This window comes from Carlito syrichta, unplaced genomic scaffold (genome assembly GCF_000164805.1).
Source record: "Carlito syrichta isolate Samal-C Ts95f unplaced genomic scaffold, Tarsius_syrichta-2.0.1 Scaffold313359, whole genome shotgun sequence".
In the NCBI taxonomy this organism is placed as follows: domain Eukaryota; kingdom Metazoa; phylum Chordata; class Mammalia; order Primates; family Tarsiidae; genus Carlito; species Carlito syrichta.
In genome coordinates, this window is record NW_007257455.1 from 524,317 (window position 1) to 546,042 (window position 21,726).

General features: G+C 36.5%; 1 protein-coding gene across 2 annotated transcripts in view; it reads right to left on the reverse strand.

Moving 5' to 3' along the window:
- PRKG2 (protein kinase, cGMP-dependent, type II) overlaps positions 1-21,726 on the reverse strand; it is an 88,610-nt gene that overhangs the window by 16,212 nt on the left and 50,672 nt on the right. For both annotated transcript variants that reach the window (XM_008070342.2, XM_008070341.2), the window contains exons 13-14: positions 20,114-20,255; positions 2,172-2,335 (exon numbers count right to left, since the gene is read on the reverse strand). In XM_008070342.2, coding sequence (XP_008068533.1) covers positions 2,172-2,335; positions 20,114-20,255 — 306 coding nt within the window. The remainder of the gene's footprint in view (positions 1-2,171; positions 2,336-20,113; positions 20,256-21,726) is intronic.

A 21,726-nucleotide genomic window follows, 5' to 3' on the forward strand; every position in this document is an offset into this window, starting at 1 on the left:
TCCTTCCGCCTCAGCCTTCCGAGTAGCCGGAATTACAGGCGCGCACTACCACGCCCAGTTGATTTTTTGATTTATTGTAGAGATGAGGTCTCGCTGTCCAGGCAGGTCTCGAACCCGCGGGCTCAGGCAATCTACTCACCTCAGCCTCCCAAAGGCGCGGGATTACAGGCTGAGCCACCGAGCCCGGCGGTTTGGGTTTTTTTAATTTTCATTTCATTCAACACTCAGGAGTTCAAGGCATTTAAAAAAATTAACTTTTCTCATGCCCTACCCTGAGAAACACTTACAGGGTAAACAAAACAATTGTTACAAAAGCCATTTCTTAACTTCTTTATGATAATTCAAAGTCACCTCAGCAACTTCAGATAATTGAGATTTTTTTTCCTCCTCTTCCTTATTCCCCCACTTTATTTCGTTTCTCCTTCTGACATTTTATTACAGTTGATGAAGATTGAGATGTGTACTCTCGAGTAACCCACAGGAGCCATCATGTATCTCTTAGAAATGCAGCTGACAAATTTCCCAGGGAGGAGGAAACAAATTCTAAAATGGAATTCCTTGTGCTCAAGACCTTAAATAACTTTTTTCTCTGGATGACTGGACATTTTCTCTTCCTTTCTTCAGAATCATAAGCAATGAATATTTGAAAATGATTACAGATAATATAAAATGACCTTTCATATCTGTTTGCTCAATGCATGTGAACAAAGATGTGAAATGTAGCCACAGGTAATCTAACACTGAAATTTGTAGTGCAAATAGGTCAAGAAGATTCTGCCAAACTCTCTTTTTGTAAAGTACGTGTTGAAACTTGTATCTCTATTAATGAACTTCATGACAGTATTTCTTAAACTATTCCATATGCAAATTCCTTTTGAAATTAAGACTGAGAATATTCGGTTATAAAGGGTCGTAAGGATAATTAAATCAGTTAATGAGAAATGGATGTAGAAAACCAGAAAGAAAATGGACTTAAATTCTGTGGTGGGTGTGCATCCATGCAGTATATTATAAACACTATATATGTGTATATGTTTGCATATGTGTGTATGAGTATATATGTGTGTGTGTGTGTCTATCTATCTATCTAGAGAGAGAGAGAGAATACACATTTTAAGAAAGGAAAAAACTGTATTGAAATTGTAATACTCAATAAGATGAATACAAGTCACATTTGACTTCTGCAATTAAGAGAGGTGCTCAAAGTGGTTACCATCAACATCCAGACACTTCTGATGACAGTGAACATCTCTTAACAGCTCTAAAAAAGTGTATACCTGTTTTTGGTACCCCCAGTATATATGGTAAATGTGTGTAATGGAGAGTGTGTTACGTTTAGAATCAGAAGACCTAGGGTCAAATTACTGATCTTAGGTAGGCAACTCTCTCACCTGGTTTTTTAATCTGTAAAATGTAAATCATAAAATAATCATAAAAATTCCTGCCATATCTTCTATACAAGTTTGTGAAAACTAAACTAATATTACATATAGCCTAGGTGTGTGAGTGTGCATGTGTCTGTATGTGTATGTGCATTAAATATGTGAAATCCTGGATTTGTTAATACAGTCTTTCAATCTCTTCAGGAATGAAAATTTAATTTTAACTGCTCATACCCCTGTGGTGTCTTGTCTCTGTTTATTAGCACCTCCAGAAAGGAGCTGACAAGAGGATTAAAATTTAAATCCACCAGTGGGGCTTTCTTTCATCATTTCTGATATGTTGGGAAGAGAAGAACAACATGGATAAATCTAGTTTAACTGATCCATGGATTTAACAGAACTAAGATTGTTGTATTCTCAATTACAAAAAAAGAGAGAAAATAATAACATAGCCCACAACTTTCATTCCTTCTCTTATTCTTATGCTGGATTATTAAAGCCTTCACATTCTTATGTGTTATCTATAACATAGTCATAAGTCCTGCCCATTTAGGTAAACTATAACAATTCTATATTTCTTTCCTTCACCCTTATGAATCTTTTCTCCATGTTATAAACTAGGAAGTTCACTGTATATGAAACAATGTAAAAAGGAAAAGGCATTAGTCATACTTAATAAAGAAAAGATTTCCAAAGTGTTCAGTTCCTAAATCATATGTGTTTTATCACTAGTAAGTTACTTTTGCATTTGTCTGAGAAGGAAGCGGCATGAAATTTGAAGGCACGTACTTGCCCGTCAGAAGCTCATACACTAGGATTCCCAGTGACCAAAAATCCACACTGAAGTCATGTCCTTTGTTGAGAATGACCTCTGGGGCCACGTATTCTGGAGTCCCACAGAATGTCCATGTTTTCTGTCCAGATCCTATTTTCTTAGCAAATCCAAAATCAACCTGGTAAAGATCATCAAATAAGTGTTTCAGAAACCATAAAGCTCATGCTCTTCTCTGAATCTCCCTCTTATTTCCCAAATCTTCTTACCACACTTCACCTTCCCCTTCATACCACACATATAGGCATACACATACACACATACACACACACAACAGAGACCCTCCTATATTCACTCACAGGGTCAGGTGTGCATCTGGTTGCATTAGAAAAGGTTCCATGCACACCCCTCTACGCCCATGACCTTAGAGGCGGCAAGGCATGGCTTAGCCAAAGGCAACCTTAAGAATGAACCTGAAACTCAGGGCAAGGAGGACTAAACAAATGTCCAATTTAATGGTGTTATCCTCTGGAAAGAGGGGACAAAGGGGATGTGGTGGACCCCTGTGCACTTAAACGGAAATGACAATAATAAAACTGACAGTTTGGGAAGGGGACCACCACTGAGAAGAAGTTGGGGATGCTTAAAACTCCAGACAGTCTTTACAAACCATTATACACAACGCCTGCACCCGACAAACATTGACAGTTCAAAGCAAAGTCAGTGCCACCCCAACTCAGCTTAGTCTGGGCTCTGTGTATCTTTTCAGTCTCTCTCAGGAAGTGAGTGGTGGGTGGCATCTACATTAACTTATTTATTCTGAAAACATACATTTAGCACCCAGTAGAAGTCAGGCTTTGTGCTAGGCCTACAGACACAGAGTTGACTATGAGAATCTGGAGTGTTGGCAAAATATACACAAACACAGTTAATATTATAGCATGTCTCTCACGACATAATGGAACAAAGAATAAGCTCAGAGGACGAAACAACACATACTGTGGTACATTAGGGAGAAGATGGTTGGGGAAGATGTTATTAGGAGGTGACATCCGAGCTTGGCCTGAACTAAGGGTTAAGAACTCTCCCAGGGTAATGAATCAGTGCTACTTTTCTCTGCCTTCACAAAACAGGCCTTTCCAGTTCTCTGAGGAGACTCTATTCACTAAGCTTTGTCCACAGAATAGACAGGAAAGAAGGCTGGAGCTGCAGACGGGCCCATCACTGAATTGAGGTAGCATATAGGACTGAAATCCTGCCCTGCAAAACAAACCTCTGGTTTCCTTCCACAGGGTATTTAGCAAATACTTTTCATCTCCAAAATATGCAGATATTTTACCAAAACTTCCCTCTACCTTCCACAAGTAAGCAGGCCCCCATTTATTTATTCAAACACTAATGTTTAAAATCTTAGTTTTCCTTTAGATAACACTCTGGAAAAATCACCTTTTTGCTGATACTTCTTAGTATTTATCACAGAACAGCAAGGGTTTTCTTATTAGAAAAAGGAAAGTTAAACAACCTAACTTGAAGTAAGCTCTTACTGTTTTCTTTTATCCACAAAGAATGACTCAAAGATGTTATCTAAGAGATGGTGGAGATACTACAAAATTAAAATGTGCAACCAGTTGAGATTTTCACATCTACTTACTCCTCAGAGAAATAACTAATATGAAAATCCTAGCTAATTTTACAAGGACTGAAATTTAAGAGAAAGAAAGCAATGCTTATAACTGTATTTGTCTGCACACATATATGAAAATATTATATTTTGATGGTTTATAACAGTCTTTCAACTCTTTCTATTGCATTTACGATTTCCTTTTAAGGATGACTAGAAGTTGATTAGTTATTTAGGAGAGCTTTTCTAGTTCTGAAGGTGGTATATTTTCATTCGAGTTGCTAGTTTAGCTGTTTGTAATATTTGCATATTGGCCCAAAGAGATGGCAAAAATTATATTAAAATTTTAAGATTTATGAAAACATTACTTTATCCCCTTTGATCATATCACCTTTGGTCTAGTACATTTCATCAGAGGAAACTGACACTCAGACCTATTTAAAGTCAAGTGCCTAATATAGCAGGCAAAGATTTTTTTTCTTTTTCTTTTTTTTTTTTTTTTTTGAGTTGGAGTCTCACTCTGTCGCCCAGACTGGAGTGCAGTGGCCACTCCCGGCCACCGCAGCCTCGACCTGCTGGGCTCCGGCAATCCTTCCGCCTCAGCCTTCCAAGTAGCCGGAATTACAGGCATGCGCTACCATGCCCGGCTGATTTTTTGATTTATTGTAGAGATGAGGTCTTGCTGCCCAGGCAGGTCTTGAACCCGCAGGCTCAGGCAATCCACTCACCTCAGCCTCCCAAAGCCGCGGGATTACAGGCTGAGCCACTGAGCCAGTCTAGTAGGCCCAGATTTTTTATGTCAAGATCTGTGTATCTTCTTCAAAAATCACACCACCTCTGTCATGTACCACCATGCATACCAAACAAAGCTCAGTCTTTAATTTTTCACCCCAGCTCTTCTAGACAACAGATAGTTTAAGTTCCCCCATTTACCCATTCAGTTACCACGTACTAAATGCCACTATGCACCAAAAGTCTCTCCAAGGAAGGAGCAGGTGAGTAGATATGAATGGACAAGAATGAGAGCTCTGTAAGTATCTGAGCAAGAGTGATACTGCCAGAAGGAAGAGCTAACACAGAGGCCTGGACTAGAAACATGCAAGGACTGGTAAGATCCGCATGGCTGGGCCAAAACATGTGACGGTGGAGAGGTAGGAAGTGAGAGCAGACTGTGGAGTGGATTTGTCAGCCACAGAGAGAACTCCAGACTTTTCTCTAAGAAGTCACTGGAGGAGTAAGAGAAGGTGTGTGGCATGGCCTGGCTTATGTCTTAAGAAGATCAATGTAGGAGGCAAAAACATAGGTGAGCCCTCCTCACTTTTTCTGTTTCACATTCTACTAGCAAACTGAACTTTCAAGAAGCATATCTGGAGACACTGTACACAGGTTTTCCTTTGCCTCTATTAAATTTTTGTTATTAAATATGGCTTATATTATACTAAGAGCTTAAAAACATTAAGTCTCCAGAGATTTTAATGAATAGAAGGTTTTAAAATTATTCTAAATCTGCAGCAATGATTGCATCATTCAGAAATAGAAGAATTAGCATTGTGGCTTGCTGGAGCTGGTGTCCAGTAAGTACAAGCTTTTTCCCAGAAGTTTCCCTCTGGGTCAGTAAATTTGTCAGATATTGGTTCTCTTGGTCACATAAAAATGAACACAAAGTGACCAGTCTAATTAAGTCAGATGATTCATGGAGACATACCATTCTAAAAAAATATGGATGTGGCATTTTTAGTACACGTACTTTACCCAAGTCTAGACAAGGTTAAAATGGAATCTATTTCTCTTGCCCACCAACAACCAAAGTTGATTTAATGCTCTTCTGCTCCCAATATCCAATGCTGTTGCTGAAAGAAGCAACAACAATGGTTCGACTGAAAGGAAGTGAGGGTGAGGAGGCTTAGGTATGGGAGAATGAGGCCTTCCTGGCAATGACCCATTCTCTGTGGAGATATGGGGATTCAGTTGAAGTACTTGGGTATTCGGTAGAGGGCTGGCAAGGTGAGAGGGGAAGCCTGGCCCACACAATGGCATGCTGGCAATATTTTTTCAGGCCCATCTCTTAGGCCACCATCTCTTTGAAGACTTCCTTGAATTTACAGAACCAACTTTTCTCTCCTACGAGGCTCTTGAACACTTTTTATAGTCCATAGTTATATCTCCAATAGTAGCATTATCGAATTGTGAATAAATACAGCTCCTTGAGAAGAGATGTTAATTCCCACTCATTCTGCAGTCCTTCAGCTTTCCTAACACAGCAGATGCCCAGTCTGGGTTTGATGAAAACACTAAAAGAAGGGATGACAACTTGCCACAATGAGGTCTAGAAAGGTTCCAGATACTTGTTTTAGGTGAGACTGACCAGGTTTCACAGCAAACCTTCTCATTATAGGTAAACTGATGAAGCAGGAGGTATTTGAAGGAGAAGCAGCATGTGTTAAGGACACTGATGGAAAAATCTGAACTGTCAATTACCAATGGTCTGGCAATAAAAACACATGAAAGATGATGATCATTTTTATTTTTGAACTTAGAGAATATTTAATACATATAAAATAGTGTGGCATATAGGTAAGCTATGGAGCATGAGAATAACAAGACTCCTGTGCCCACCACAGTTCAGTAACTAGGACAAAACCAATACAGACACCCTCTGTGCCCCTCCCACACTGCTCTCTGGCTGTCGTCAAGGGTCACCATCACCCTATGTGTCTCATTTGTTTGCATTCTTTCTAATTTAGCCACAAATCTAATATTCCTAGATACCTATAGTTTATTTTTTAAAATTTCAGATACGGTAAGTCCTCTACATATGAACAAGTTCCATTCCATGAGCGTGTTTGTAAGTCCAACAAAGTTAGCCTAGGTACCCAGCTAGCACAATTGGCTATATCACCGCTGCTTTTACACTTGCTTGCAGACAGACATCCCGGGCTTGAAATAAAGATACTGTATCATTGTACTCTATTCAGTACTGCACAGTACTATTCAGTAAAGTGCACAAAAGCACAACCACTTGTAGAGGGTACACACATGTGACAATGTACATCAGACATGTGAACTAACTTACATGATAGGGTATGTGAACACATGTTTGTATCTTTGAAAGTTCACAGCTTGAAGGTTTGTATGTAGGTAGGAAACTTACTGTAAATCTTAATATCCCAAGTTATTCTTGGAATAATTGCCTTCTTACTCAAAAATCATATTTGTGAATTTAATCTATCCTATAGTCCATTTATTTTCACTGCTGTATCCTGACATCATTGAGTTAATGCACCATGGTTTTTTGTCCATTTTGTTGTTGATGGACATTTGTGTTACTTCCAATTGTGTGCCATTACAAAAATGCTTCTGTTAATACCATTTTCTCTGTTACCTAGTAGACATGGGCACAAGAGTAAAAATGCTGGGCCAAAGACTTGGTATCTTCAACTTCACTAGATATTGCCAAATCACCTTCCAAAGGGGTGATACTATGTTGCCACTCCTTTTCCAGCAATGCATAAGAATTCTGATTGCTCTACTTTCTCACTGTCATTTAGTAATAAGAACTTCTTATTGTTTGCCACCTGTGCTTATAAAATCACTGCGATTTTAACTTGCATTTCCTCCATTAATATTTAGCTTGAGTTATAGCATTAAAACCAGTCAGGTTTGAGGGGACAATTTCCTCCCACTCTGTTCTTCTTGTTTATCTTCAGAAATGTCATAGTTATTCTTGGCCCTTATTTATTCTGTGTAAGTTTTAGAATCAGCTTGCCGAACTTCACAAAAAGATCTGCTGGAATTTCTGCTGTAAGTGGAGCCACTGGACAGAGACGAGGTGGGACTCAGCACCAGTCTGTGGGTGCAGCCTCTTACTGACAGTCTGGCTGCAGGGACCGGGAACTGCACCAGAGCTCTAAGGGATCGTAACCATCACGAGTTTTAATTCTCTTCTTTCATGCCTGATCTCAGCCCCAATTCTCCTCATCCTCTTCCTAAATTAGGCTAATAAAGTGAAATTGGTACAAAAAAAAAAGAAAAGAAAATGTATTCACCCTTTAGCTAAAAAGCGATTCAGGGATGCAGGCTCCTTCCATACTAAGGCTCTGTCAACTTCAAGTCGGTTGTGTTTCCTGGCAGCAAGCCAGAAAGAATACATAGAGATCAAGCACACACAATGTATACAGGTCAGGTCTGACAGTGTGCACATCACGCTGGCTAACACTTCACTACTAGAACTACGCCACAAGGTCACAACAAACTAAAATGAAAGCTGAGATAATATTGTCAAGTTTTGTGCCCAAAAGACAGAATGAACAACATTACCTATTAATTTAGGTATTTTAAATATATTTTTATAAATTGTCATACTTTCTCTTACATTTTTTGTCAGATTTAATCCTAGATACATCTATGTTTATGCTTTTTGCAAATGGCATTTATATTCCTATTTATCAACTATGTTTCTAGTATTTAAAAATTAGTTTTTGTATTATTAACCTTATATCTTTACCATACTAAATTATTTGCTTAATTCTAATAATTTATTGTTATATTTTGGATTTCTGGAGCTTTACTCATACTACCAGGTAGGTTTTATCGTTTACTTTCCAGTCATCTTTCAATCTTAATTATATCTCGTTGCATTGCATAGAACCTCTGTAAAATAACAGAAGTGCCTATACCCCTGGCTTTAAAAGAATGCTTTTAATTTTTCACAATTATGTACAGTGTTTACTCTAAATTTTCTTAGATATCTTTCACTGGATTACAAAATTTCTTTCTCCTCATGGCTTGTTAAGATATTTTTATCATAACTGAATGTAGAAATGTATTGAAATTTTCTCAGCATCTGTTGAGGTGATTTATAATTGTTTTTCTCTTTTAATCTGTTAAAATGTTGAGTTGGTAAATTTTAAAAAATGTTTTAGACTTTTTTTAGAGCAGTCAGTGAAACGGAAAGAAATGGCACAGAAGTTTCCTATATACCCCCCTCCCCCACACATGAAGAGCCATCCCTGTTCTCGACATCCCACACCAGAGTGAAGCATCTGCTACGATTGATGAGCTTGCACTGACACATCATAATCACCCATAGTCCATACCTAACACTAGGGTTCATTCTTGGTGTTATATATTCCACAGGTTTGAATAAACATATAATGACATGTATCCACCATTATAGTGTCATGCACCATTATAGTGTCACTGCCCTAAAATCCTTTGTGTCTCCCTAGTTCTCCCTCTGCCCTGCTACAAACTCTGACAACCAATGATCTTTTTATTGTCTTTAATAGTAGTGCCTTTTACAAAATGTCATATAATTGAAATTATACAGCATATAACCTTTTCAGATTGGCTTCTTTTGCTTAGTAATATGCGTTTAAGTTTCCTCTATGTCTTTTCATGGTTTGATAGTTCATTTATTTTTAGCACTAAAAAATATTCCATCTCTGTGACCTTTTAGCTCCCACATTGGAGTATAAATATGTGGTGTTTTGTTTTCTGTTTCTGACACAGTTCACTTAGGATGATGATCTCCAGATAATAAGGGGGGATATGAGAGGAGAGTCAGGGTTCAGAAACTACCTATGGGGCACAATGTTCACTATCTGGGCAATGAGCCACTTGAGACTCAATCCCCACCACTACACTACACAATAGGTCTATTAATATATAACAAACATGAATGTGTACCCCCTGAATCTAAAATGTAATTACATATATTTTTTTCCATTGCATAAATTTACCACAGTTAATCTATTCACCTTCTGAAGGACATCTTGGTTGCTTCCAAGTTTTGGCAATTATAAAGTTGCTACAAACATCTGTGTGCAGGTTTTTGTGTGGACAGAAGTTCAGCTCCTTTGGGTTAGTATCAAGGAGTGTGATTGCTGGATCATAAGGTAAAAGTATAATCAGTTTTGTAAGAAAATGCCAAGCGGTCTTCCAAAGTGGCTGTATCATTTGCATTCCCACCAACAATGGTTGACTCTTCCTGTTGTTCCACATCCTCACCAGCATTTGATATTGTCTGTGTTACAGATTTTAGCCACTTTAATAGATGTGTGGTAGTATCTTGTTGTTTTAATTTGCAATTCATTAATGGCTTATTGTTTTGAACATCTTTTCATATGCTTATTTTACATCTGTACATCTTCTGTGGTGAGGTATCTGTACAGGTTTTTTTGCCCATTTTTCATTTTCTTATATATAGTATTCTTTGTATATTTTGATTTCAATTCTTCATCAGATGTGTCTTTTACAATATTTTCTCCCAGTCTGTGACTTGTCTTCCCATTCTTTTGACATGGTTTATCACAGAGCAGAAATGTTTAATTTTAACAAAGTCCAGCTTGTCAGTTATTTCTCTCATGGATCATGCCTTTGATGTTGTATCTAAAAAAGTCATTGCCAAATCCAAGGTCATCTAAATTTTCTCCTATATTTTCCTCTAAGAGATTTATAGCTTTGCATTTTACATTTAGGTCTGTGATCCATATGTGTTAATTTTTGTGAAGGGTACAAAGTCTGTATCTAGATTTATTTTTTTATGCATGTGGATGCTCCATTGTTCCAGCATTATTTGTTAAAAAGACTATCTTTGCTCCATGTATTGTCTTTGCTTATTTGTCAAAGATCAATTGTACTTATGGGATCTACTTTGGGGCTCTATGTTCTGTTCCATTGATCTATTTGTCTATTATTTTGCCAGTACCACACTGTCTTCAGTTCTGTAGCTTTATAGTATGTCTTGACATTGGCTGGTGTCAGTCCTCCAACTTTGATTTCCTTCAATATTTTGTTAGCTACCCTTGGTCTTTTTTCCCTCCATAAAAACTTTAGAATCAGTTTGCCACTTTCCACATAACAACTTGCTGGGATTTTTACTGAAACTACATTGAATCTATAGAGAAAATTGGGAAGAACTGACATCTTGAGGATACTGTCTTCCTATCCATGAAAATGAAATACTGTTTATTTAGTTATTTGATCTCTTTCATCAGAAGGTTGTCATTTTCCTCACATAGACCTTGCATATATCTTGTCATACTCAAACCTATTTCATTTTTAAGAGTACTAATGTAAATGGTAGTGTTCTTAATTTCAAATTTCACTTATTCATTCTAAGACAGTGATTGACTTTTGTATGTTAACCTTGTGCCCTATACCCTTGCTATAATTGCTTGTTAGTTCCAGGAGATTTTTATTGTCAAATATTTCAGATTTCTACATAGACAATCATATTATCTGGGAGCAAAGACAGTCTTGCTTCTTCATTCCCAGTCTGGTATGCCTTTTATTTACTTGTCCGGATTTCCAGTGTGATGCTGGGAAGCAGAGAAATTCCTTGCCTTGCTCCTGATCTTCATGGGAAAGCTTATACTTTCTCATCATTAAATATGATTCTAGTTGTAGGTCTGTTGTAGATTGGTGTTATCCAGTTGAGAAAGTTCCCCTCATTCCTACTTTACTGGGAGGTTTTTTTGCTTTTTAAAAAATTCATGGGTAAGTGTACAGTTTTGTCAAATGCTTTTTTCTGCATTTATTAATGACTGTGGTTTTTTCTTTTTTAGACTGTTGATATGATGAATTACATTAATTGATTTTCAAGTGGTTTATAATTCTGTGCATATATTGTTGGAGTCTATTTGCTAATATTTTGTTGAGGACTTCTATACCTATGTTGATCCATAGTTTTCTTTTTCTGTAATGTCTATGTCTGCTTTTAATGGCCTCACAGAATGAGTTACAGAATACTCCTTTATCTTCTGAAAGAGAATGTAAAGAATCAGTAAAATTTCTTCCTTAAATGCTGTCTAGAATTTACCAATGAGCCTGGGGCTTTCTTTCAGAAAGTCATTATATATTGTTTTAGTTTATTTAATAGATATAGGTCCATTAAGATTGTCCAATTCTTTTTATGTCACTTTTGATAGATTGTGTCTTTCAAGGAATGAGTCCATTTCATGTAGGTTATTAAATTTGTGTGAATAAAGTTGTTCATGGTAGTCTTTGCTATCCTTTTACTATCCATGGAATCTGTAATGATATCCCCTTTTTTAATTCTGATATTAGTAAGTTATGTCCTCACTCTTTTTTTCTGTTAAATTAGCTACACACTTATTGGTTTTTCCAAAGAACCATCTTTTGGTTTCATTGATTTTTTTCTATTAATTTTTTGCTTTTAACGTCATTGATTTTTGCTCTAATTACTAGCTATTTATTTTCTTCTGCTTAATTTGGATTTAATTTACTCTTTTTAATACTGGTTTCCTAAGTTAGAAATATAGATGATTGATTTTAGATCTTTCTTCTTCCTAATACATACATTCAATGCTATAAAGTTCCCTGCAAACACTGCTTGAGATGCATTTTACAAATTTTGATAAGTTGGTTTTTCATTATCATTTAGTTCAAAATATTTTTAAAATTTCTGTTGATATTTCTTTTTAGAGCCATGTGTTATTTAGAAGTGTCTTATTTTTTATTTTTATTTTTTGAGTTGGAGTCTCACCTGTCGCCCAGTCTGGAGTACAGTGGCTGCTCCTGGCCACCGCAGCCTTGACCTGCCGGGCTCCGGCGATCCTTCCACCTCAGCCTTCCGAGTAGAGAATTACAGGCATGCGCTACCACACCCGGCTGATTTTTTGATTTAGTGTAGAAATGAGGTCTCGCTGCCCAGGCAGGTCTTGAACCCGTGGGCTCAGGCAATCCACTCACCTCAGCCTCCCAAAGGTGCAGGATTACAGGCTGAGAAGTGTCTTATTTAATCTCCATGTGTTTAGGAATTTTCTAGTTATTTTTCTGTTATTAATTTCTAATGTAATCCATGTGCAGATAATGCATTTTCATTCTTTTAAATTTATTAAGGTGTATTTTATGGCCCACAATGTAGTCCATCTTGGTTAATATTCTAAGTGAGCTTGAGATGATTGTATGATCTGCCATTATTTTATGAAGTAGTCCACAGATGTCAATTATATCAAGTTGACCGATTGTTTAGTTGAGTTCAACTATGTCCTTATTGATTTTCTGCCTGCTAGAACTGTCCATTTCTGACAAAGGAGTACTGAAGTCTCTAACTATGATCATGGAGTAATCTATTTCTTATTATAGTTCCATCAGTTTTGCCTCATGTATCTTGATGCTCTATGGTTAGAAACACACACATGAGGCACATAGCTTTATCCCTAATAACTTTTGCTTTATTATTCTTGTTGTTGACATGGCATATTTTTTCCATCCATTTACCTCTAATCTATATGCGTCTTTATATTTAAAGGAAGTTTGTGTAGACAAAACATAGTTAGGCCTTGTTTTTTGATCCACTCTGACATTCTTTGTTTTTCTATTCATGATTTTAGAGCATTAATACTTGAAGCATTTATTGATATTGTTATATTAATATATAACATATTTGTACTGTTTCCAATTTGATACCATTGTTCTTTGTTTTTATTTTAGCCATTTTTTTTTTGCTGCCTTTATGGTTTTAATTGAGCATTTTATATGATTCCATTTTCTGTCCTAAGTGTATTAAGTATACTTTTTCTTTTTTACTTTTTTGTATTTGCCTTTGAGTTTGCAATATATGTCATGTACAACAAATCCAAGTCCACTTTCAAATTTTGCACTTATTTCATTTTGCACTTTATGGGTAGTGCAAATACCTTATAAATACAAAATAATCCAATTCTTCTGTTTCATCTCTTATATTATGACTGTGATTTCTTTCACATGTAAAAGCATACACACACACACACACACACATATATACATCTATATTTGTATATATGCAAATAAGCATACAGTGTTGCTATTATTTTGAGCAAACTGTTGCCTGTTAGAGCAATTAAGAATAAGAAAAAAAATTTTATTTTATCTCCACTTATTCTTTCTTTGATATTCTTTCTTTACATAGATCTGAGTTTCTGACTTAATACATTTTTTTTTTCTTTAAAGAACTTCTTCCTAATTTTTCTTGCAAGGCAAGGCTGCTGGCAATAAATTTCTTCAATTTTTGTTTCTCTGGAAAAGTCTAGATTTCTCCTTAACTTTGAAGAATACTTTGGTAGGGTACAGAATTCTAGGTTGGTGGTCTTTTTTCGTAACACTAAAATATTTCATTCTGCTCTCTTCTTGTTTGTATGGCTGCTGGGAACTTGGTTGTAATTCTTATCCTAACCACAGGTGAAAAAAGTGTTTTTCTTCCTCTGACTTCTTTCTGGATTTTTTTTTCTTTATCTTCAATTTTCTGTAGTTTGAAAATGATGTGCCTTGATGTAAGGTCTGTTTTGTTTGTTTGTTTGTTTGTTTGTTTAATTTTTGGCATTAATCCTGCTTGGTGTTCACTGAGTTTCCTGGATCCTTGATTTGATATCGGACATTAACTAGGAGAAATTCTCAGTCACAGTTGTTTCAAATCTTGCTCTATTCCTTTTGTTTTATCTTCTTCTAAGTTTTTCCATTATGCATACATTATATGCATTGTAGTTGGCTCACATTCCTTGGATATCCTGTTTTCTCAGTGTTTGTTCTCTTTGATTTTCAGTTTTGCAGATTTCTATTGATATGTCCTCAAACTCAGAGATTCTTGCCTCATCTCTGTTCAGTCCACTAATAAGCTGATAAAAGACATTCTTTATTTCTGTTACAGTATTTTTTAAATCTCTGGTACTTCTTTTTGCTTTTTTTCCCTTAGGATTTAATCTTTCTGCATGCATTGTCATCTACTCTTGCATGCTGTCTACTTGATCCATCAGAGCCCCTTAACATATTAATCATCGCTGTTTTAAATTCCCTGATCTGATCATTTGAACATCCCTGTCATGTCTGGTTCTGCTACTTGCTCTATTTTTTTCTTTTTTCTTTTTCTGCCTTTTAGTATGCCTTGTAATTTTATTTGATAGCAAGACATGCGGTACCAGGTAAAAGGAATTGTTGTAAAAAGGCCTTTAGTAATGTGGTAATAATGTGTATGGCAAGGGGAAGCAATTCATACCTTTGGACTGTAAACTCCACAAATGCTTGTCAGTTTTTTCCCTCCCTTCTTAGGTAAGGAAGGATAGCTAGAATGGGCTGGAAATAGGTACTTCACTTCCTCCACATCAATTAGTCTTTGGTAATACCCCGGAAGGCTAGGCTCTGGTTAACTAGGATCTCGTAAGGACAGTTCTTGTAAAGAACAGGGTGTTCCGGCACATCTCAAAATGGTTCCTTTACCCTCTCCCATTGCTGGAGGCATGAAAGGATTTTTCTCTGATATTTACTGTGAGAGCCTTGTCAAGCTTATGGAGATGAGACTCACCAAAATATGCTTCCTTCATATGACTAGGTCTCCCAGAATTTTCTACCCTGCAGAGTCTCCAGCAATTCATCAATTACAGTTCAAGTTTTCCTAACCCTTACTGGTTCCTGAGGTTTCTACTCCTGAGACTCTGTTCTGGTAAGCTGTGACTCCCGGTATTCAACTTCTGTCTCTAGTCTTGGGAGCAGTTGTGTTTTCTTTTTTTCCTCTCTTACAGATCAAAGAACAGCTTTTGATTTTTCAGTCTGTTTAGCTTATTACTTGTTAAGAGAAAGTGGAGACTTTCAAACTCCTTACATGCAAAACTAGAAAATCCAAGTCTTTTTAAAATAGAATTTTTAGTGTTGAACTATGCTTACATTTCTGAGATATATCAACATAGTCATGATGTATTGTTATGAATTTATATTCCTTGCAGTAGTCAGTTTGCTAATATTATGCTTATGATTTACACACTAAATTCATGAGAAAGGAGATTACTTTGCCATTCTTAGGAGTTTCTTTTGAGAGTTCAAGTTTTCACTGGCCTCTCAGAGAATATGATGGAAATTACCTTTTACAGTTTTCCTAAAGAATTTGCATAACATCATAGTTTCTTGAAGTTACAATGTGTTCAATGGTACAAGACCATTCCAATTTTCTATTTCTCCTTTGATTAGCTTAGATATTGTGTAGATATTTTCTATGCCATTCAATATTTCACATGTACTATACAGTTGCTCAAGTACTTTCTAATCCATGTAAATTTCTGCTTTAAGTATAATTATGTTCATTCATTATAGTATTTATCTGTACCTCTTTTTCTTTTGATCATTATTTCCAACAATTTTTAATTTTATTAATCTTTTCAGAAAACCTACTTTTAGCAGTCTTTTTTATTTTATACTTTATAAATTTGTGTATTTAACTTTTTTCTTTTCCTTTGGTTTTATTTTGTTCCCTTCCTTTCCAACTTCCTAAGGTGGACATTTAGCTCATTAATTTTTAGCCCTTTTTATTTCCTCTTTGAAACATTTAAGACTATAAATATTAATTTAGCTAACACTATAGCTGTAATCTATACATGGTGATATGTACTTTATTCTCTATTGTGCAACCCTATTTTTAATATGCATTAAAATTTCTCTTTCACTGACCCTTGAGTTATTTTAAAGCATCTTTAAAATTCCAATGAGACAGGCTATGATTTCTGTTAGTGGTTTCTTTATTTTTTTTTAAATATTGATTTTTACTTTAAATACACTGAGATAAGTGAAGAAAAACTACATATTCCTACTCTGAGAATGAGAGGGAAAGCTGTTTCATTGGCCTTTCACATATTCTTGTATGCTAAGCAATATGCTGAGTTCAGCAGTAAGCACTCTAGCACAGTCTGCCATTATGGAGTTACCAGTAGAGAAAGAGGCAGACAGATGATAAAGATTCAGGCAACAATATCAACATTTAAAAATTTTTATGCTGTATTTTCTTATATAATGTTGAATATAAGTAAAATTAAGTTACTCTCTTATCACATCCTGTGCAAAAGCATCTAGGCAGGCTCTGAATTTTGGCTGAGGTTTGTTACTCACATGAGTTGATAGTACAATCATCTAGAATGTTTACTGATGAGCAGAAGCTGAGACTTATTGGATTATAGCCAAGTTTTCTGCTGTGCAATCCCAAGAATGCTAGCTATTATATAAACTCTTCTTGGGTTGAGAACAAGATGGATTTCTCTTTAAACTTTTAAAGTATTGGCCTACAATCTTATTTTTGTTCTTAATTCATTCATTATAGCCAAACAAAGGGCTCTTAACCAGTATTGCCTTCAAGCTCTCCTTGGTCTAGAGAGTGGAGAAAGTTTAGGAAATTATGGGATGGGCAGGTGAGAGATAATAAAGTGAGAGTCTTCATGGTCCTTTAGTTTTTAAATCTTTAATCCTCACTTCCTAATAAAGACAGCTTGGATCTAGGTAGGATTTATTTGGAAACAAATTAGGCTGATAATCTCAATTATGAATTGGCAAAGAGTAGAATGAAGTCTTAATCCCTCACTACAAACTCATCATCTGTAATTGTCATGAAAGGATACACCTCTATAGCCTCCATAGACATACTTTCAAACACCAGACCTTTCTCTTATCTAGGCCTCTTTTTCCCAGTTTCCTGGTTTTTCTCTGCTGGAAAATAAAATAAAACAAAAACACCTTTCCCTTGATTGCCTTCCTTAGATATCTGACCCTCACAGATATTGCAAAGAATTGGTGAAGGAAGGTGAAAAATATTATCTATCAGAATCTGTAGAATGAGACCAAGGTCACTCTTACAAGACGTCTTTCATTCTTAAAGACATCGTATCCAAGGCTGCGCTGCCCACAGTGCCCATCGCTTAGATGGTGGTTCTGTTGTATTGTCACCACTGCCCCACCCCTGCTGTTATCCCCTCAGGAACCGCAACTGAAGCTGCCCTGCTGGGCTGTCAGCCCAATTCTTATTTTTGCTTCTTTCTGAAGTTTGCTTGATGGCCCAGGATATGGACCTCAACCAGTGTGGCTCCCTTTTTTCAAAGCTTGAATATCTAGTCTTCATTGCTCTCCAATGTCATCACACATGTCTACACATATAATTAATCTCATAAAGGAGATAGTCCAATGCAAGTTACTCCACCATTAATAAACACCATTCATAATTAATTTCAATTATATTCCTAAAGTCTTAAAAGATGCTGTTATTTTTTCCAAACCTATTACATCTCTCTTGAGAGGCTCTGATCCTTGTTCATTTTTAAAAATCTCTCTCTTAGATTTAGTACATATTAGATATATTTATTTTACATCATGCATCTGATTACTCCAATACATGAGGCACTTATGTGTCTGTTTCTGTTATTTTTGTTTCTGGCAACTAATGCTTATGGCAGCCTTTTTCCTCAGACATTTATTTTATTTTATTTCTTAAAATGTGAGCTCGTTCATCTTGGAACTTTATCTTTAGGAGTTCTTTCTGTACTGAGTTGAGAGTACATTCTTCCAGAGAGAGTATACATTGATTCTTGGGAACCTGGGCATGCTACCAACATGGATTCGTTTTCATTTAAATGCTTGCTTGGATTTTTCCATTCGTGAAGACAAGTTACCCAATCTCCATTAAGACCATCCTGTGGCAAAAAAATTCTTAGAGGAGAGTTTTTTGTTCCTCTACCAAGAGCCAATAATGAGAAAAGCATGTTTCTTTGCATGTACTTTGTCATTATAAATTTGATATTTTTTTCTTACTTTGTATTTCTCTGAGTTTAAGCTATGTGATTCCTGGCCTTATGCAATGTTCTCCAATTCAACTCCCCACATTGTCCAGGACCAAAGACTGGTCTCTTGATCCCAGAGGGTGCGGCTACCAAAATCAAGCCTTTTGGTCACCCAGGATTGGTAGGTACACACAAGACGGCAGCTTCAATGTTTGATTTCTACCAGATACTGCTCAAGCTTAGTTCCCAGCCCCAGGGGAATCCCCATGCTGTCTTATAAACTAAGCCATGCATTTAATAATGCTTTTCATGTTTCATCCAGTAGACATTTCATAGTGAAGGAATTTCAGTATATCTAGTTTAATACATAACTGAAAACAAAAACATTCAACATTGACTTTTTAATCTCTAAAGACTGTAGTTCTTATTCTTCATTTAGCTGATTGACCAAGAAATTAGTAGAAGAGATAACAATGACTAACAGCAGAGTTAATTTATTGACCTTTCTGCCTCTAAATACTGAATATGCTATCTGATTTTTTAAAACTTAAGAAGAAAGGGATGAACTTAATAGATAGTCTGAATCCCTCATAATAGTTTTACTTCTGCAGTACTCTGAAGGGTTTCCCTAAAAAGCCATAGGAGACATAACCAATGAAGGAATTGTGAAGAGAAGCGACTGAGACCCTTGTGTTAGAACCTCACCAGCTGTCAAAGCTGTCCTTTATGGATAAAATAAGGCTTGAATGGATCAAAATGTTTCTTGGAAGTTGGTCAGATTTTACATGAAAGGGTTTTTATTTCTTTACCATGGAGTAAAATCTCTTAGCAATTACACATAATACATTTAATTCCTAATGTCCAATTACACAACTATAAATGTGAATGATAAGCTCTATCTTATAGACTCCTAATAGGTTCATTGCAAAGGGCTTGGTAAAGGAGTTTTACACATAGTAACTGCTCATTAAATGGTAACTATTCTTATATCCTTACATAAAGTTCTGAAGTAAGAAACTTTTAATATCTTTGTAAATGTTAAATTCAGAGATGGTTTAATGACCTTGAAGTACTCTTAAAATGGACTTGGGAAAACTCAGCCTGGGGGCCCCATCCCGTTGGTGTTTCCTCTTGAGGTGCGAAGTGCCTTGGTTTCCCCTCAACTATGACTGTCCAGTTCTGTAATAGCTTCTCAGTGAACACATGTTATGTGCCTGGCAGCATTTTTTTCTTTAGTATGACATGCAAAGGCACTTGTGTTGGGCATTAGTGGATCACAAACATGAATATTACAGAAGGTCTCTGTCCTCAAGGAGCCTGTGTGTTGTGATTCTCAACCCTGGCAGGACATTAGAATCACCTGTAAAGAGGTTTTTTTTTTTTAAATCTACTAACATCCATATGTTTATCTTCTCTCCTTAGACAGACAGTAGATGTCTTGAGCCAAGAGTCTTACTAACTAACACCTTTCCTTATTTCTTATGGCCAGTCCCAATATGTGGCAGGGCTCAGTTAAAACCTAGTTAAACTTATTTTTAAAAAATTAACAAAATCCAATATCTAAAGCAATCTATTATGCAAATCTTAATTAGGAATCACAACTGTGGTTGAAACATTTAATTTATAGGCCAAAAAGAATGGACTCGTAACATTGTTCCCTGTATAAGGTATGCCAATTTCATAGGCCATACCTCCCCTGCAAAATGAAAATAACAGCTGTACCAAAATTTATGAGAAAATTGCAACCACAACACAACATCGTTCTCAGAAATATCTCACATGATACTATAAGTGAGAAAATTTGTCTTACCAATTTAAGGTAACCGTCAGCATCGAGAATTAAGTTTTCTGGTTTCAAGTCTCTGTAGATAATACCTAGTCGATGCAAGTAATCAAATGCTTCTGTCACACAAGCAACACAGAATTTGGAGGTGGGTTCATCAAAGCTGCCTCTGCAACGAAACCGTTTTCCCTCTTAATACTCTGGATACACATCTTTGGTGCTGTTCTAGGTATCAGTTATTGTACTGGCAATTTATGTGATACAAACACTTTGCAGAGACATCAACACCAAAAGGCACTTGATTCTGCCCATGAGTTAAGCTGTTTGCTGGTCATAGAGCAATTCAGGGGGATACTTAATGCAAACAAGAAACTTCACTAAAATTCAAAATGTTTACATCCAAACAACTGCTTCTGGTCATCACACAAAAACATATAAAGTAGACAAAAAAACTTTTAAAAGATTTTCTTTATAGGCACCTATCACAAACTCCAGAGAAAATGCACCTATTTCAGTGGAGAACTTGAACCAGACTTTTGTAATTTATTGTTTGACTAAATAAATGAATCTAGTGATTGTTTTCACTTCCTATTTGTATAGCATGTAGCAATAAGCTGGGTAGAAATGGGGCCATAACACCTTCCTGTGTGGCACCCCTTGATCTTTTTATTAGAGCTCCCTCTGTCAGCGCTGGGTATAGTTTCACACATGGAATTTTTTAAATGTGGTGAGGATTTGCTACCTTTGCCACAAAAGAGTGTGACTTTGGAGTGACAGAAACTAGATTTGACTCCCACTTCTTTTACTTACTATATCCTTGGGCAAGTTATTCAACTTTCTGAGCCTCAAGACCCACACCTGTAAAATGGGTTTGCTACTAACTAAACAGGGTTGTTTCCAGGCTTAAGCACAGTGCATAACAGATAGTGTGAATTCCGCTATCTGACAAGATATAGGTTATCTCCCCGTCTTTGTCTATTGAAGTAAAGACAGAAGAGGCTGATGCTTTTGCAGGTGTTATGAAAGTCTCTTTACCCTCCCAGGTTCTCCCCACTCAAATCCATCTGAGAAAATGCTCCCAATACAACACATGCATCTTTCTTCTCAAATGCTTGTTGCTTTCTTCTTGCCTAAGTCAGTGATTCTCAACCATAAGTGCACATTGAAATTGCCTGAGAAGCATTTAAAAAATCATTTACTGGCTCCCATCCCAGATGAAATGAATCATAACCTCTGGCACGAGGACCCAGCATTTATACTTTGTGATTGTAACATGCAGCCAGGGTTGGCAAATGCTGGCCAGGTAGGACTAAGTGTCTGGCCTGGCCTTGACCCCACCATCTAATGCCAGCCTCCGTTCCCATTCTCTCCTCTGCCATCCTTATCTTCCACCCAAATGTTCCTATCCATCATCTGCAAGAAGTCCCAAGTCTGCCAGCTTCTGCACTTTGCCTCACAGCAGCTGCCTAGCCTCTCTGCCTTTCCAGATGTCTATCATCTTTTGGGTCCAGTTCAAATCCTCCCCCCATCATCACATTTTTCTGTCTCCCCCTCCTCTGGACTTACTATCTACAGCATTATCTGCTATTTAACTACACATTGGCAACTTCTCTGCCATTATTTAGTTTCTGCATCAAACC